The sequence below is a fragment of the Neopsephotus bourkii genome, unplaced genomic scaffold (genome assembly GCF_033783945.1).
Source record: "Neopsephotus bourkii isolate Nb327-2 ecotype Australia unplaced genomic scaffold, CSIRO-AGI_Nbou_v1 NB_838, whole genome shotgun sequence".
In the NCBI taxonomy this organism is placed as follows: domain Eukaryota; kingdom Metazoa; phylum Chordata; class Aves; order Psittaciformes; family Psittacidae; genus Neopsephotus; species Neopsephotus bourkii.
Genome location: NW_026901334.1, coordinates 306033 through 323564, shown reverse-complemented (window position 1 = coordinate 323564; position 17532 = coordinate 306033). Strand labels below are relative to the sequence as shown.

General features: G+C 59.2%; 6 protein-coding genes across 6 annotated transcripts in view; 3 read left to right on the top strand and 3 right to left on the bottom strand.

The window, feature by feature from the left end:
* POLE4 (DNA polymerase epsilon 4, accessory subunit) overlaps window positions 1-17532 on the bottom strand; it is a 42385-nt gene that overhangs the window by 19160 nt on the left and 5693 nt on the right. The gene's annotated exons all lie outside the window — the stretch shown is intronic.
* Window positions 1680-2571, bottom strand: RPS28 (ribosomal protein S28). Its single transcript, XM_061355841.1, has 4 exons — window positions 2439-2571; window positions 2104-2151; window positions 1899-2025; window positions 1680-1799 (listed from the first exon to the last, which is right to left on the bottom strand). Exons 1-3 carry the CDS (start codon window positions 2475-2477, stop codon window positions 1903-1905), a joined length of 210 nt encoding a protein of 69 aa, XP_061211825.1. The 5' UTR covers window positions 2478-2571; the 3' UTR covers window positions 1680-1799; window positions 1899-1902.
* On the top strand, window positions 2553-3579 carry NDUFA7 (NADH:ubiquinone oxidoreductase subunit A7). The gene is made up of 4 exons (XM_061355839.1): window positions 2553-2674; window positions 2801-2850; window positions 2935-3084; window positions 3322-3579. The coding sequence occupies exons 1-4, from the start codon at window positions 2624-2626 to the stop codon at window positions 3416-3418; spliced, it is 348 nt and encodes a 115-aa protein (XP_061211823.1). The 5' UTR covers window positions 2553-2623; the 3' UTR covers window positions 3419-3579.
* Window positions 4535-6879, top strand: CD320 (CD320 molecule). Its single transcript, XM_061355832.1, has 4 exons — window positions 4535-4831; window positions 5739-5816; window positions 6133-6281; window positions 6658-6879. The coding sequence occupies exons 1-3, from the start codon at window positions 4570-4572 to the stop codon at window positions 6276-6278; spliced, it is 486 nt and encodes a 161-aa protein (XP_061211816.1). The 5' UTR covers window positions 4535-4569; the 3' UTR covers window positions 6279-6281; window positions 6658-6879.
* LOC133213507 (potassium voltage-gated channel subfamily V member 2-like) lies at window positions 9441-11989 on the top strand. Its single transcript, XM_061355757.1, has 2 exons — window positions 9441-10752; window positions 11705-11989. The coding sequence occupies exons 1-2, from the start codon at window positions 9502-9504 to the stop codon at window positions 11975-11977; spliced, it is 1524 nt and encodes a 507-aa protein (XP_061211741.1). The 5' UTR covers window positions 9441-9501; the 3' UTR covers window positions 11978-11989.
* LOC133213508 (bone morphogenetic protein 2-like) lies at window positions 13214-15820 on the bottom strand. Its single transcript, XM_061355758.1, has 5 exons — window positions 15554-15820; window positions 15341-15477; window positions 14910-15032; window positions 14288-14486; window positions 13214-13896 (listed from the first exon to the last, which is right to left on the bottom strand). The coding sequence occupies exons 1-5, from the start codon at window positions 15813-15815 to the stop codon at window positions 13505-13507; spliced, it is 1113 nt and encodes a 370-aa protein (XP_061211742.1). The 5' UTR covers window positions 15816-15820; the 3' UTR covers window positions 13214-13504.

The window sequence follows — 17532 nt, the reverse complement described above, 5'->3', positions numbered from 1 at the left end:
GCGCTCACAGCCTCCCTCTGCACTATGGATGTATTCTGTACTCACTGCTTTGGTCTCACATGTTGGGTTACTGATGCTTTCATACTGATGTCTATTTTCAAGATACAAATAAAAGTTTTAAGTAAAATTACTTTGGAATCTTGCAGTGATCCAGCAGCAGTCTTTGGCTCAAGACAAAACCCTTCAGCAGGGGGACAGCCTGGCACAGCCCTCCCATTCCCATTCCTTGCAAGTTTATGGACTGCCTACATGCACCAGTCAGTTTACTTCCACCCAAAATGTCCTTTTGGGTCATGGCATCTTCTGTCCTGTTTCACTGCTCAGGACCAAGCAGGATGCTAGCACCAGATGCAGCCCTTTACTACCCTTGGTTCCCCTTGGTGCTTTGACATTAAGCTGCATTATCATCATCAGTTTGAGTGGGGGTGCAAAGTCACCTCCCTCCTCACGTGGCCAAGGAGCACGCTGACCCCACAGGGATATTTGGGAAGGGCTTCAACTGCTCTGAGCCACCCCTATGACAAGTTGACATCTGTCTGGCAACCAGCTCGCAGCTGAAGCCTCCTGCTTGGTCACTCAGCAGTCAGGGTCTGATCATTGCTAAAGCTGTGCAGGGAACAAACAGCAGCAAAAGTAAACTGTGAGACAGCACATGAACCAGGGGAGCACGGACTCAGCTGATGCCCTGAAACTGAACCACTACCAAAGAATCAAGACCTAGATCAAGCAACAACAGAAGCATGTATCAACAGGGGCTTTCCCCAGAGCACAAAATCCTCCTTAGGCTGCCCATGAGCTGATGAGGGCACAACTAACACCAACAGGAACAAAACCAACCACTCTTTTACCAGCCCCAAAAGCAACCCTCGCTGTCTCCCAAGTGCAGCAATTCAAACACCTATTCCAGGAGTGCTCTCCTCAGCTCCAGGTACTCAAACCCTCAATCCCACCTACTCTTGAGGTGCCTTAATCAAGTTCAGGACATTGAAGGATGAACACTCCCAGCAGAGACCACAGGATCAGGAGCTGCAGACTTGACCGGGTTCAAGCACACCACAAACCAGTATCACTCTACTACCAGATGGAAAGCATCAGCACTTAAAAACCAGCCCTCAGACCTTAACAGTTTTCAGGCTCATTCCTCGTCCTTTGAGCCTTATTTTTACTTCATTTAGTAGATATCAATAAATCTTTCTAGCTGACTTCTTGCTGGAAGGGAAAACTGAGGACGAATGTTAAGTGAGACTGACTTGCCAACTCCTCTAAGAGGAGACAAGCACCCTCTCTGTGAGTGCTTGCCAGGAAAGACACCAAAGAGGTATATTTATAGAACTGCTTACTGAGGACAGAAGGACAAAAGCAGCCAGCTGTTCTTTGCAAGCTGACTTTGAACTTGCACTTGAATTCCACAGAAGGCCAGGAAGTTCAGCAGTGCTACTTTACTGACTATATGCAGAATTCTTACCAGAAAAATGGGGACAGGTTAAAATAGTTTGCTGCAACCAAAACAGTTATTTTTGTTGTGACAGGTTAAAAAAAGTGCAAAAACAGATCAATATGACAATAAAGGCAGCATGGGTAACCCCAGGAATAAGCAAGCTGTGCTTTTGTTCTACTGCTGGACCCAGCAACAAGAAATGCATGCATAAATACCGAGGCCAATGGAGCACTCACACACGGAGTAAGCGAGACCTTTATTGAAGCAACAGAACTGCCACACTCCTCTCCATCCCAGCCCTGCGTCTGGCCAAGCAGATGGCAACCGGCCACCCCAAGCACATCCCATCAGCCTTCATCACCTGGAACAGAACAGTGGAGACCACACTGGTTTCAATAGCAGCAGGAGGCCACTGAGACCAAACGGGCAGCCCCAGGCTCCCTGGCAGCCCCATACTCACCAGCTCAGCGCAGCCGCCGGGCCTCACGCTCCGACTCCAGCAGTGTAAGGACATCACCTTCCCGCACCGGCCCCTTGACGTTGCGGATGATGGAGCGGCTCGTGTCATCCATGAACTCCACACGCACCTGCGGGAACAGAAGGTGTCAGCCCAGGGTGCGATGGCCCCGCTCCCACCCAGCCCCAACCTGTCCTGGCCCCCTCACCTGTGTGCACTGCCCCTGGGAACCGGTCCGGCCCAGCACCTTGGTCACCTGCGGGGAGAGAGCACAGAATCAGCACAGCGCCCCAGCCCACCCCGGCCTTGGTCCCACTCACACCCGCAGGCCCCCAGGCCCCATTCTCACAGCCCCAAGACCCAGACCTGCTCGCCCCTCCCAGGCCCTCTCTTCCCTCCGGGCCCATTCACGGAGGGCCCGCTCAGCTCCACTCGCACCGAGGCCCGCTTACCGCCGGGCCCACTCTCACACCAGTCCCAGGCCCACCCCGCTCCGCTCGCCCCCAGCCCGGCCCCGCTCCGCTCCGCTCGCCGCCGGCCCACCCTGGCCAGCTTGATGGGCTGCACCCGACTCGTGTCCATGGCGGCTCCGCGGAGAGCACGAAAGAGGCGGAGCTCCCGCTCTCGCCCTTTATGTGCAGCGCCAAGCCTCGCGAGACCCAGCGTGCCCCGCGCGCGCTCCCGGCATCTCCCGTGCCCGGGCCCCCCCGTCCTTCACGGCGGCCAAGATGGCGACGGCCACCACCATCATCCAGCGCCTGCGGAACTTCCTGGCGGGGGTAAGCGGGGCCCCGGCTGCGGGGGCTCGGCGGGACCGGGCCCCTGCGCTCCCGGCCGCGCCGAGACCCCGGCACAGGGCAGCGGCCCGCGGCACGGCGTGAGACGCTGTCGCCTCTGCCTTGCAGCGGAACATCCAGGCCAAGCTGCCGCTGCGCTACACGGAGATCGCCAAGAGGTGCCGCCGGGGCGGGCCGGGCCGCGGGGGTGCGCGCTGCTGCTCCCCTCCTGCCTGACGCTCCGCGCCCGTTCTTTGCCTTAGAACCCAGCCGCCGCCTCGGCTGCCGGTGGGGCCCAGCCACAAGCTCGCCAATAACTACTACTGCCTGCGGGACGGGCGGCGGGAGGCCTTCCCGCCCATCGTGGTGGCCGCTGCCCAGAAAAGCCTCGCCGCGGGGGCGCAGGCTGGCGGGTAGGTTGGACACGGTCGGTGCCGCAGTGCTGGGAGCTGAGCAAGGTTGAGTCTGCGTTACTGGCACCAGAAACGGAAAGCTCTTCCAGTGCCAGGACTCCCAGCCTGGCAGGAGAACACCGATGTCTGTATCTCTTGAATAAGTGGGGGCTGGGAGTTCATGTAACGAACCACTCTAGCGCTAACAAAACCAGTTCTGGTTGAATCCAAGTCTGACCTTCACACCCTCTTCTTCAGTTCAGGCTCTGCAGTGGCAACAGCTGAGAAAAAACCAGTGACGCCAGGACCAGCCCTAAAGAAATGGGAAATCTCAAAAGACCAGCCCTATTTGTGAGGGATAAACACGGTGAGATTGGATATACAGACCCCAGGTCGGTCCAGAGCAGCTTCCTGATGGGAGTTGTGCTGGGTTTTGCTTCAGTAACGCTGCACAGGACTTGTCCCAGCACTGCTGCTGCATGAATAATAAAAGTATTTAAAGTTGTGATCACCCCCCACACCTCCTGTTGGCTGTTCTGTTTGAATTATCCGAATTACTGCTCTTTAATACAGTCTGGGGTGTAGGGCATTCCTGGGGATGCAGGAGCACAGATCTGAGTGTGGGTTAGAGCTACAGCTGAGACACAGCTCAAGGACAACACAGGATAAAATGGGCCTTGGCTGAAGGGAGTGTTTTTAACCTGCTAGAGGGGAGACTGAGCTGAGCTCTGAGGCAGAAGCTCTTCCCTGTGAGGGTGCTGAGGCGCTGGCACAGGGTGCCCAGAGAAGCTGTGGCTGCCCCATCCCTGGCAGTGCTCAAGGCCAGGTTGGACACAGGGGCTTGGAGCAAGCTGCTCCAGTGGAAGGGGTCCCTGCTGTGGAGCTGGAGGAGCTTTAAGGTCCCTTCCAACCCAAATCATTCCACGATGTTTGGATTTGTTGTAAGAGGCATGAGTTAGGTGCCATGTGCTGCACTTACCCAAGTGCCCAGTGTCCGGGTACGGAGCCACGCTCCCTGCAGGCACTGGGCACTGAGCTCCAGCCTTCCAAGGACAAGCGCTGCTGCGGTCGCTGTTCTCCATTGAGCCGCAGCGGGCGGGGCCGCTCCCCATCCGGTAGCCCGAGAGAAGCGGGACAGGGCCTGCTCCCGCCGGGGGCGGAGGGGCGAGAGGACGGGGCTTCACCGCAGATACGCCCCTCGCTCCGCTCCGCCCCGCCCCGCCGGCCCCCCGTTGGTGGAGGTCAAACCGGTGCGCATGCTCCGTGCAGCGCACGGACAGCCTTATAGCGGCGCGGAGGCAGCGGGTGGTGTCGCTTCGCAGCGCAGCGGCCGGCCCGCGCCATGGGGCGGCTCCCGGTGCTCCCGCTCCTGTCCCTGCTGCTGCCGCTCCTGCCCCCGGTGTGGCCGCTGCCGCCGCCGCACAACGGTGAGGGGACGAGGGAGGGTGGCAGGGTGCGGGCTGCGCTCTCTCGCGTGCCCTTATTGGCTCCCCGCGCACGCCCTTCATGCTCATTGGCTGTCGCGCTTGTACGCCCTCGCGCGCGGGCTGCCCTAGCGCGGCGCGCCGCAGGGTCCCTCACTCCGCCCGTTCCCCCCCAGCCGCAGTGACCCTGCCCCGCTGCCCCCCGGGCCGGTTCCGGTGCGCGCCCCGCGCCCCCTGCGTGACCGTCGAGTGGCGATGCGATGGGCACCCCGACTGCGATGACGGAGAGGACGAGCTGGGCTGCGGGACCGTGCCCCCGGCGGAGCCGAGCCCCGGCGGCGCAGGTACGGGGGCGGCCGGAGGGGTTCGGGGCAGCGGGGAACCGCGCCGAAGCCTTCCCTTCCCATGGCAGCCGCTCCCGTCACGGCTTGACCTGACCGGAGGAAGCCCTGTGGGGTCGGCCCAGCCCCACCTTGAGCTTCCTCCCGTGGAAGCTTCGTTTAAACCCCCCAGGGTGCCCTCAGGAAGCGCCTTTGAGGAACGTTCCAACAGAACACAGCCCGGCGGCTTCCTTCCACCGGCGACACTGCCCGCCCCTCGGAGCTCCTCTGGGGACGGGGATGGGGATGGGGAAGATAGGAGGAGAAGGATGGGGAAGCACCCGAGCGCTGTGCGGGCAGGGTCAGAGCAGCAGCGCTGGTCTCTGTCAAGCCGAAGGGTGCGATGCATCCCCAGCGCTGTCTGTCTGCTGCTCTGCTCTGTCTGGAGCATCCTTGATCACAGCCCTGTTGCGTGGCTGAGGTGCTTGGAAGGTTCCAGCTTCCCTTTTCACAGGGCTTTCTGTGTCAGCTGGGAGCTGAAGCTAGATATGGAGAGGAAGGGGAATTATTGCAGGCATGAGAGACTGAATTTGTGCTCTCTACCTGCATCAGTTGGTAGGTGGGGGGTGAGCTACGTTTTAGTTGTCCCTGGGGCTGCCTGGGGCCGCCTGGGGCCATGAGGAGAGGTTAAGGATGCTGCAGCTACAGCTGGGAAACTTCCCAGCTTTCCCTGTTCTGCATTTCCAGTAGGACTTCTTTTCCCCGCTGATGTGGCTTAATCACAGTAAGGGCAGATAAGGTTTTACTTAAATTGAGAAAGCCCCATTGGCACTTTTGAGGTGAACTGGGATCTCTGCCAGGTTTGGGCTGCGGGCAGCTTTGCATGGTGCCTGTAAAGTGAGTTGGAAGCCTTCTTGCTCTTTCCTCACAGAGGCTTCAGCTACCCCTGTGCCTGAGGGCTCAGCACCACCCAGCAGCCCAGACCGCCTGTGGATCCTGGTTATTGCAGGTATGTGAATCTCTGAGTGCTGCACATGTCCCAGCTGGGGCTATCGTTTGAGCATCCTGCTGCAGTTGATTCCAGACCTGTGTCAGGACTTGAGGGCTGGGGGAGGCTTTAGACCCTTTAGACTTGATTATTCTGTGTTCTTGGAAAAGCCATTCCATGTCATCTGGCACTAACTCATTTCTCTCTCTGTGCCTTATCCTTGTGGGAAGGTGCAGATCTGAGCCTGCTGGCTAACACTGCTGAGCAGCAGAACCCAGAACTGATGCCCAGACCAGGCACAGTGAGTGCTGCTCTGCTTGTGCACTCTCCTCTCTAGCGCTCCTGAGCATCCTGGTAGCTGTTGGTTCTGTTGCTGTGTGGAGCATATCCAAAGCAAAAAGCAGATCTGATATCTTCAGTCCTGAAAAAGCATGCAGAGAACGGCTGATGCCTGACAAGAGCCAGGGGAGCTCATTTCCCTAAAGGGTAAGTTTCTTGCACCCCACGTCCTCTGTGTGTGAGAGGGAGAAATATTTTCTTGCCCTCTGTTTCCAGCCTCCAGAGCTTTCTTCTCTGGGGGCAGCTTTTCCTGCTGCTGTTCAGCCACATGCTTGGGGTTTCAGCCTTTCTTCTTTGACTGCATGGACACTTGCACTGCCTAACCTGAGAAGGTGCTGCCTTCTTTTGATAGCGATGTGCTGGTCTGTCCTTCCTCTGCTGCCCAGGACAAGGAGCACTCATGCTTAGACACTCAGCTCCTGTGGGTTGTTTCCCTCCGCTTTGCCCACACTGAATTCAAACCAGGTGGGGTTTTTTGCCTAGAGACTGTCACTAACCAGGTGTTTTTCTGTTCTTGTACCAGGGATCTGTACTGTGAGGTGATGAGATGGGGCCAGCCTGGTCTCCCTCCAGCTGGCTCTATTGGACCCATAAGCTGTCAAGTCTGAATTGTTACACTGGAATAGCAAAGGATGCTCCCCTTGGAAATGGATTTTAGATTGTGGGACTACTTTAGCTCTGGAAATAGCACAGGACCTTCCCCGGTGCTGTGAAATCACCCCTCACACAAGCTGGTAGAAGTGTCTTCATTGCTTTTGCCTACAGGGTTTGTTAATGCTGATCTCACCAGAGTGGCCTTGGACCCAAAGGTTTTATTCTCCATGAAATGATAGGTGTTAGGTGCTGTTCAACTGTTCCCTTCCACTTCCAGCCAAGAGATTTTCTTCACCTGCCCCATTTCCCCCCCTGGATTTTGCTAGGGAACAGGGGCTTTCTCATCCGTTTCAGTAGGAACTTACTAACTGCACAGATCCAACATGTACTCCATGCTTGTGGCACTGGTTTGGTGCTGCTCAGTCCCATGTTCAGGAAGCTTTACTGACAGGACAGCCACATGGGGGAAAGCTGAAAGCTTCTTGTCTGCTGTGGCTTTGCTGCTGCCGCCCCAAGTCAGCGTGGGGCCAGCAGCTTCTCAGCACACTCCCTTCCAGCAAGGACCTCTGCAGAAACGCACTTTCCACCACAGTGCTGAACGCTGGATGTTGTTCTGGATCGGTTAATGTTGCCTTCCTTAAAACTGTTCTGATGTGAGTGGTGTCCCTCAAGGGTCCGTACTGGGACCAACGCTGCTTAAAACCAAATGGTTTGGGCTCAAAAGGACCTTAAAGCCCATCCAGTTCCAGCCTCTGTCACAGGCAGGGACCCCTTCCACTGGAGCAGCTTGCTCCAAGCCCCTGTGTCCAACCTGGCCTTGAGCACTGCCAGGGATGGGGCAGCCACAGCTTCTCTGGGCACCCTGTGCCAGCGCCTCACAGAACAGAATTGTGCCCCATCCCTGGCAGTGAAGGGGTCCCTGCCCATGGCAGGGGGTTGGAGCTGGATGAGGTCCCTTCCAGCCCAAACCATTCTATGTTCCTATGGGGTTTTCACTGTTTGGCACGTGCTGCACCCAAGCAGCTCAGTGCTGTATGCTGCTGAGAGCTGACAGTGGGGCAGCAGACTGCTGAGCACTGCCTGCAGCTCCATGTTGACCACGAGCCCCTTGCACAAGTGCACAAAGGATTGAAAGCTGCTGCCCTGGCTGCTGATCTCTATGCCTTAAAGGTGAGAACTTGGCTTGCCAAACAGACACCAGTCATCAGCCTTAGAGCAGGAGCCTTCCACCCCTGGGTAGTGTGTGTGTGCTGCTGTACCCCATGGGAGAAACTTCCAGATGTGGCATGGAGTACTGAGTTATTACAGTGCTGCTGATCTTGGTACCAAGAGGTCATTTGCAAAGGTGCACACAACCTTGCTTTGTTTCCACAGGGATAAGTGGAGGTAGCTGTTGGTGAATGGCACAGGAGAATAAAGAACTTGAAACTCATGAGCTCTGGATTCTGGATTTTCCTTGGATGTGCTCGAATCCTGCAGTTGGGAAGAGGCTGCAGGAATCCCGTCAGGACGGGGTCATGGAAGTGCCAAGTGGCAGAGGTCAGCTGGCACCAGCCTGTCCCACATCATCCTCTTAGCTTGAGCCGCTGAGCTGGGGCCGGCTGTTCTGGGGCAGAGAGCAGAGCCTGGGGAGCGAGGCTGGTGGGTAAACCCAGCCAGCACCCACCACAGCAAGGCCATGCAGGTTTTGCTTCCTGATCCCTGAGCTGAGCATTTCAAGCTTGAAAGAAGCAGTTTTATGGCTCTGGTGCCAAGCCTTGGGGCCAAGTTCGTGACAGCAATTTCCCTTTCTCTCCAGTGCCAGGAGCACTTTTGTTCTCCTAATCCCCAGGCTCAGAGGTTTCAGCTGTAGTGGAGCCTGAGCTACTTTTCAGCCCAGGAGCAGCTTTGTGCTCCAGGTCTCTGTATTTAATTAGATCAGTTCATGGGGATCAATGTGATGCTGAGGTAGGGTTGTGTTCCAGGGTAAGACATCGAAGATCAGCCCATTTAAATTTGCTTCCCCTTTTCTTTGTAAATCCAAAGGATTATATCTTCCTTTTCAGTTCCTATAGATCAGGGGAACTTTTACTGCACACTTCCAGTCCAGTGTTCCATTCCGTGTTCCTGCCCCTGCTTGCTGCAGTTCTGGGGCTACTGTGATGAGCAGCAGCAGCCTGGCACACTGGGGATGTGCTCAGGCACAGGGGGTGAGATGCTTCCTGCACCTCTTCCCCTGTAAACCTGCACTGGGGAGGTTTGGGGCTGAGCTGGGAGGGAACAACCATTTCCCTTCTCTGGGCTGCTGCTGGAGCCAGGGCGGCAGCATTAAGTGCTTAATGAATGAGTGGTGCCAAGAGCAGCAGCTCCTGCAGGGGCACAGAGGTGATGCAAACCCTGCGTGTCTGCACCTTCCCGTGCCCGGCAAGGGAGGTCTTTAGGTTTAGCTCAAGGCAACATCATGCCCTCTCAAGGGATGTTCCCCTTAGAAACAGGGAAAGAACAGAGTGAGGAAAGAGGAGTGCAGAGCTGGAAATAGTCCCTTACATAAAGGGCTAGGGCTTCAATCTCATTACTGTCTTAGGGAGCAGACCCTTGGCTGCCTCTGCCTCCTGTGATGCAGCCCACGGCCTGAGAGCAATCGGCTTTGGGAGCCCGGCAGGTGCCTCAGTGCTGCTCCTTGGAGCTCACAGTGCTCGTCCCGTGCAGGGAGCACCGGGGGGAGCCCCCATGGGGCTGGAGCTGCTGCCCCGTGGGCTGTGACCAGGGTCTGCGCTCCGCAGGGTCGGGCACCATGAGGCAGCCGGGCTCGAGGCGCGCGAGTCTCTCTGCCAGCCTGAAGCTGGGGGAGCAGCGGGGCTGCGGCCGCACGCCCTGGGAAGAGGAGGTGCAAATCCCCTTTGCCCAGGAGAGCCTGGTTAAGCAATGGAGCTCCATGCAGAACATGACGGAGAGAAAGCAGGAGAAAAGCAAGGCTCCCCTTCAGAGGAACAAGTTCTTGCTCAACATTAACGTGGGTGGCAAGCTGTTCCAGATAGCTTACAGCGTCGTGGCCCGGTACCCCATCACCCGCCTCGGGAAGCTGGCCCTTTACACAGACCCTACCAAGAAGCTGCAGCTCTGTGATGACTACTCGGTGCAGAAGAACGAGTACTTCTTCGACAGAGATCCCTCCATTTTCCACTACATCTTCCACTTCTACCGCAGCGGGGTCCTGTGGATAATGGATGAGATGTGCCCCAGTAACTTCGTGGAGGAAATTGAGTACTGGGGAATCCATCTGAAATACTCCCAGCGCTGCTGCCGGATCCTGTTTGAGGAAAAGCAGGATGAGCTCAGCGAGTACCTGAAGATCCAGAGGGAGCTGGAGGCAGAGCTGGAGCCCCTGGACTCAGGGAAGCAGTTTGAGGGCAGAGTTCTGGGTCGGTTCCGGAAGACAATCTGGAACCTCATTGAGAACCCGTACTCCTCCGTCGCGGCCAAGATCATCGCTGTCATGTCGAGCATCTTTGTGCTCGTCTCCATCGTGGGCATGACCCTGAGCACAGTGGAGGAGATGAAGCACAAGACAGGGAAGGTGTGGATGGAGCAGCTGGAGATGATCTGTGCCATCTTCTTCACCTCCGAGTACCTCATGCGGCTCATCTCCTCCTCCAGCTTCAAGAACTTCTTGCGGGCGGCGTTCAACGCTGTGGACCTGGTGGCCATCCTGCCCTTCTACATCCAGATCCTCTTTGAAAGCCTGGACGAAGGGGACACGCTCTACCATGAGGAGCTGCACAAGATGGAGAACGTGGGCAAGCTGGGCAAGGTCCTCAAGCTCATCAAGCTCATGCGGATCTTCCGCATCCTCAAGCTGGCACGGCACTCCACCGGCCTGCGGGCCTTCCGCTTCACCATGCGCCAGTGCTACCAGCAGGTTTGCTGCCTCTTCCTCTTCATCGCCATGGGGGTCTTCACCTTCTCTGCTCTCATGCACTCGGTGGAACACGATGTCCCAGGCACCAACTTCACCAGTATCCCCTATGCGTGGTGGTGGGCAGCGGTAAGGTGTGAGCATCTCCTCCCGGGGGCAGTGGTGGGGGCTCTGTGGGTTGGGGCTGCTGCAGGGTGCAAGGGATTCCCCACTGCTGCTGGCCAGGAGGTGGGGAAGGGCCCGGTCTTCCCAAAGGCTCAGTAATGGGGGGGAACCAGAGCCCTGCATGCTCAGCGGCTCAAAGGCTGGTGCTGGGGGGCTGGTGGGACAGAGGTGGTGGTGACCTGTGAACCTCCAGGCGCGGGTTAGCAACAGGGGGGTGTAACCGGGGCTTATCTCTGAGCTGAGGAGCAGCTTCAAGCACTCGAGAGCCAGGGGTTGAAGGGGCGTTTGGATTTACGGATCCAATGATCCCACAGATCACCTCTGCCCTTACACCCCCCCGCCACCGCAGGCTGCCCGCTTCACGTTCCCTGGGGAAGCACAAGAACCACTTGGCAAAGCCACCAGCTTCGAGTATTTAAACCCTGGGCTGATCCCAGCTCCAGCAAAGCCCAAACCACTCTGTTCTCACCGGGTCCCCACAGCCCTGCTCCCCCAGCATCCAAACAGAGCTCCTCCGGGTTCATTCCTGGCCTGTGCCTCTGCTTCCCATGGAGGGAGGGTCTGGGAAGCTTCGTTCCTGTGGGACCGGGTAGCTCCTGGCCAGGAAGTGCTGGAGCCACCTCTCCATGGGGGCAGGAAGCCCCATCAGACAGCCTGACTGCAGCGAAGCCCAGCTCGGTGACGTCCTGCTGCTTTGGGGAGGTGATGTGAAGAGGAGGATGGGGGGGTGTCTCTGGTCTCTGCTGTGGGGCCTCCTCCAGCCCTTTCCTTGGGCTCTCCCAGCCTGCTGGGTGCTGGAGCAGGCACAGCCAAGGGCGGCGCCGTTCCCGGGTGATACCGGGGGCAGGGGGAGGTGGGTCCCAGCAGGGCTCGCTCATGTGGGATTTTATCCTTTCCCTTGCTCACCCTCGCCCAGGTCAGCCTCTCCACTGTGGGCTATGGGGACACGGTGCCGGACACGGTGCTCGGCAGGATGGTGGCGTTCGGCTGCATCTCCTTTGGCATCATCCTCAACGGGATGCCCATCTCCATCCTCTACAACAAGTTCTCTGATTACTACGCCAAGCTGAAGGCCCACGAGGACGAGATCTGCCACTCACTGAAGCTCTCCAGGAGGCTCCGCTTGAAGGAGCGGCTCCTGAGGAAGCTGTCGGAATGCTGCAGGGATGAGCCCCGCCGCCAGCACTGACCCCAGCCCTGCACCCCCTCTGCCCCCCTCCGCCACCTCCTGTCCCCAGGGATGCTCCCCAGCTTGGCCATGTGGCCGTGACTGTGCTGTGGCCTCCCCTGCGTGGTTCTGTCCTGCACCTGAAGGCCGGGCTGCACGGATGCTTTGCTGTCTGCCATAGGCTGGGGATGGGGCGCCCTGAGGACGCGGGGAGCGGGATGCGGGGGGCTGAGCTGTCACCTTTCTGGGGATGTCGGGAGTGGGCCCCAGGATGAGCTGAAGCCCTTGCGCAGTCCCGGCTCTGCCCCTGCCTGGAGCGGGGCATACACAGGCAGTGGGCACCCGACTTGTAGAATCCCAGACTGGTTCGGGTGGGAAGGGGTCTGGCTGAAGGCCCATGGAAGAGCCTGTGTCCTTCCAGCCCACCCCACGTTCCTCCCCTGGGAGCCTGGGGCACTCTCCTGGCTCAGGCTGCTGCTCTGGTGGGACCTGCGGGCACTCTGGGGGTGCAGGTCTGGCAGCAAGAACACCCCCAGGAACAGGCATTGAGGAAACCAGGTCAAACCCGTTCCCATTCCCAGCTGTTCAATAAACTGCTTGTATCTCAGGGGTGAAGAGGGGACATCTACACAGGGCTCCCACGGGATGTCCACATGCTGGTTTTGGGATGAGGGGCCTGGCCATGGGTGCACTGGGAGAGGAGCTGGAACATGTGCATGTGCTCAGCATGCAGCAGTTGGCTCTGCCCTGCGTGCACATCACAGGGGCAGGGGGGAGCAGGTCTGTGGGGCACAGGGGGTGGGACCACATCTCATCAATGGCTCCCGCGGGGGGGGGGGGGTCACCCTTTCCCTGGTTGGGATGGGCAGAGGGACCCAAGGTTACAGCCCAAGCCCCTGTCACTGCATCCCTCCGTGTGCCCACATCACCCCCCTGGGGACCCCTGCTCCTGTCCCCCATTGCAGAGTGTGGGATGCTTCCTGAGATCATTCAGCTCCCAGGGAACGGGGGTCAGCGTCCTCCCCTCCCATCGCTAGCTGTGCAGTGGTTCAGTCTCCCTCTGCTTCCTCCCCATGCCCATGGGGTGCTTGCTCGCCCCCTTCCAGCCCCATCCAGGCAGCTCCCACAAGCTCTCCTCCTCAGGAAGCAGCACTTTAATAGTTCCTCTGGGTTCATTTTACAAGTCAGCAACGCAGAAATGTACAGACATTTACAGGGCACTGTACAGGCGGGTTCTCATATATTAGTGCTCTTGCTATATACATATGGTACAGCCTGCGGGAAGCCTCTGCCGAGGCAAAACCTGCACCCCGAGATGCTGCCCCAGGGCTGCTGAGCTGCTCATGCTCCTCGGGGTTGATTTAATCCAAGCTCAGACCTGAGCCTTCCCTGGGTGACAGCAGCTGGGGCAGGGCCGGGCACCCCCTTGCTTTGCTCACCCCATCTCTTTCAGAGGGTGCTGCAGGACAGAGACCCCCAGAGATGCTCTGGAGGGAGCAGGAGCAGCCTCTGCTGTGGTGGCGTTTCCGCCCCCCTGCTCCTCCTGCCTCAGTGGCAGCCGCAGCTCCCGGCCACCATGTCATCGTACTGCTTGAGGACCACGTTCTCGTCGTCATCGAAGTAGAGGAGGTTGATGGAGTAGAGCTTGTCGGGCACGCAGCAGGGGCTGCTCACCCCCTCGCTCAGCTTGAGCGCGTTGATGATGGACTGCACGGTGGCGTGGTTGGTCGGGCGCATGTTCTCGCCCAGCGGGAAGGGGCAGGAGCCTTTGCAGTGGTAGGCGTTGTACCCCCGTGGGGAGATGATCCAGCCTGACCAGCCGATCTCCTCGAAGTCCACAGACAAGGGGTGCCTCTGGCAGGGCTGGAGCCGGTCCAGGGAGCGGGTGCTGCGCGGCACCGACGGCTTGGCGGGGACGATGGGGGCCTGGGGCTGGGAATCTGCCAGCAAGGAGCACCCGATGCCATCAGCACCACAGCAGCACGGGAGGCAGCCCCCAGTGCCCGCCCCTCCCGGGGGATCAGCCCTTTGGTCACAGCCTGGCTCCAGCCCCAACCTCACAGCCCCATCGGCCGCACTCATCAGAGTGAGCAAAGCCCAGATCTGCACAAAGCAGGAAGGAGATGGCCTCTCCCTCTGGCTGGAGAAGGAGAGAGCTGGGCTGGGGCAGCCTGGAGGAGAGAAGGCTCCTGAAGGGGAGACCTGAGAGCAGCTCCAGTGCCTAAAGGGGCTGCAGGAAACCTGGAGAGGGGCTTGGGACAAGGGCCTGTAGGGACAGGGCAAGGGGAATGGTGGCACCCAGGGAGACGATCCGGGGCATGTGAGACCCACCTGGGAAGCCGGACAGGGCAGGAGATGCTCCCCGGCGCCCATCATCTGTGAACAGGACCAACATTGGCTTCTTGCTCTCGTGGTGGTCCCTGCCAGATGCAAACTGCAGCGGAGGGGGCTCAAGGGGGCTGCCCCCCAGCCCCTGCACTGTCACCAGCAAACCCTGGTTGCTGCTTTCATCTTCAGTCCAGTCGAGAACCTGGGGGACCAAACCAGTGTCACTGAGGCACAAGAGACTGGGATAGGCTCCACACTGGTGCCCGGCCAGCAGAGCTGGTGCCCGGTCAGCAATGGAGAGGGGTGAATTGGGACTGATTCCCCCCACACTGGGCACACTCCACATCCCAGCCATGGGAAGAGGCTGTGCTGGGGATCAGGGGACACAGAGGCAGGAGCCAGCACTAGGGAATAATGGGACTTGTTTGGGGCAGGATGCAGCAGCCCTACAGGGCTCTTGTCCGCCCTCCACCCCCTGTCCCAGAGACTGCAGGGACTCCAGACCGGGACTTGCGTTGGAGCCTGAAGAGCTGCTGGGAGATGGAGAGGGTTAAAACAAGCTCCTGCTCCCAGCCCCAGGGTCCCCTCTGTGCCCCCCGCCCCAGACCAAGAGCAAGCAACTCACAGCCTGGGTGATGGCGAAGACCTCCCAGCCCGAGCCCTGCAGCGGGACCAGCCTGGCCGCCAGCAGCTTCCTGCCCCCCGGCGCGGCCGCCGCGCTCCGCTCCAGCACTTGGTAGACGCTGACCTGGGGAGGCAGCAAAGGGGGTTATAAACTGCCCGAGGGAGAGATCCCGAGCACAGGAGCTGGGGAACACCGCAGGGGGGGAACTGGCAGCTTGGGTTCGTCGGAAGCGACGGGCGCTTTGGCTGCTGCCCGCAGGAGCTGGAGTGATTGATGGTCAATAACCATCATGTGCGATGTGATGGCACTCGGGCACAGGAATTCCCAGCAAGGTGCCCGTGGCAGCCCCACGTACAGGCAGTGGCACATCGCAGCTCCCACCCCTGTCCTCACCCCCGTGCCCATTCTGTCCCCACCCCACCCCTCCTCACCTGGCACAAGTGGTGCCTTTTAGGGCCGTCGGTGACCCTGGGCCAGAGGCGGAAGAGGTGCAGCTCTGCCGTCAGGACCTTCTCGCTCTTGGCCACGCTGGAGAGGACGAAGAGGAACCGCATCTCCTCGCTCTGGGCTGGAGGAGAGACCGGGTTGAGGAGCAGAGCCCGAGCACAGCCCCACCGGCACCGCAGGGACCCCCCAGCCCTTACTCTTATCCAGGAAGCTCCGGACCGTGTTGCCCTCCAGGATGTCGGGGTTCTTGGTGACTCCGTCCGCGTTGGCGACGGTGTTGAACAGATCCACCATGTACTGGGGCGGCTGCTTGACGTGAGCCGGGGGGGGGGGAGGGTCTTCCATGCCAAAGACTTCCAGGAGCCTCTTCAGCGCCTCAGCTCTCCGGCTCTCGGCTCCGGCCGGGCTCGGGCTCGCCGGCTTGGCCAGCACCAGCAGCAGCAGGACGGTCCCCAGCATGGCTCTGCTGCCCCTGCCCAGCGCCGCTCCTCTCGGCCTCCCCCGAGCCGCATTTATAACCGGCTGCAGGGATGGACCGGAGTCAAACCTGCGCTGGAGCAATCAGGAGGGCAAAGAGAGCTGATGGCCGTGCTAACAAGGTGTGAAGCTGGGCTCCGGCTGCTCTGCACCAATTAGCCCCAGTACACAAGTGGAGGGGAAGGTGACTCAGCCCGGGGCTGGTGGGGGGGACCCGGGGCTCTGGGGCCATGCAGCCCCTCTGCCAGGCCCTGGGTGGGCTGCGTTTGCTCTCCCCAGGAGACTAACGGGTATTTAATGATGGCACTAATGGGACAAACAAGAGGCCCTTTGTTGGGGCAGCGCAGCCCCGCAGAGAGGGCAGCCCTGCCCCATCCCTGTCCTGCCACTGCCGGAGCATCGGGGGCTCGGCATCCCCATCCCACGGGGTGTCCAGGAGTGAAGCAGCGGCTGCGGCAGGAACCCACCAGCAGGAGGAACCAAACTGAACCTAAATTGCTGTTTAAATGGATGATGGGATAAAAGCCAATTCATTTGCTTATTCCCCAGTCGCAGAGAAGCAGGTTGGTGAGGGTGGATGTGCTGGCCCTCTTCTCCTTACGTTTGCCACTTCTTTTAATCCCATGTGACTGAACAGAAAGAATTCCTGTTATATGATATTCACCAGTGCACCAGATAGAGTAGGATTAGAAAGGCCTCTTAGATCCCATAGGGAATAGGAAACCCACCTGGGGATGAGGGCCAGAGGTGGGCTCTGTAAGAAGGTTGGCACAGAGAGGGGAAGGTGCAGGCGCAGAGCCAGCACAGTCCATCTGCGGGTCTGCTGGCAGGGACAGGGCAGCACCCAAGACAGCCTGAAGGCCACTTCCCGGTTGGGGTCTGTGATTCATTCTAACCCAGGGCTTGGCAGGTGAAAGGGATGTTCATTATCAGAACAGAAACGGCAGGCTTGAGTTAACTGAGTGAGGAAACCATTCCTGACCTCTGGATCCTTTCTCTCTGCTTCCCAGCTCAGCAGCATCTCCTGCAGCTTAACTGGGGCTGCCCACAGAGGACTCCGTGCCCCATCATTGCCTCTGTACCGTTTTCCTCTCCTCTTCGACTCCTGCTTCCTACCCTCTGAGCATGCACCCCCGAGCCCGTGCCAGACGGCTGCATCCCATCACATCCCAGTGCATTCCCTGCGTGCTGGGGCAGACAGAGGGGCCTGGAGCTGCACAGCAGAGCCCAAGGAGCTGCGAATTGCCCCCCACGGTTATTTTACAAGCTGCGAACCATTTTGGAGAAGGCTTCACTTCTGCAGGAGCTGTTTCAAACAGCTCCTATTCAACACAGCCCGCATGAACGGCCTTGTCACATTTACATAGGGCACAGACAGTCTGGGGGGTCTGGCAGGAGCCCCCCCTGCAGCTCTCCAGCCCTGCTCCTGCTTCCCCCTGCGCCTGCACTGCTGGGGGGCCAGGGTGGTGCAAGCGTGGTCTTGGGACCTCTGAAGGAGAGGGCCCTGCCCCAGTGAGGGCTGCGGTGCTGGAGGCAGCTCTGCCCAAAGCAGGCATCTCCCTCTCCCTTGTGGGGTAGAGAAACCCAGTGCCTGCCCTGGGGAAAGGGGCATCAACCCGGACATCGCCGAATCCCAGACCCCAGCCTGGTTTGGGTTGGGAGGGACCTTGAAGCTCCTCCAGCTCCAACCCCTGCCAGG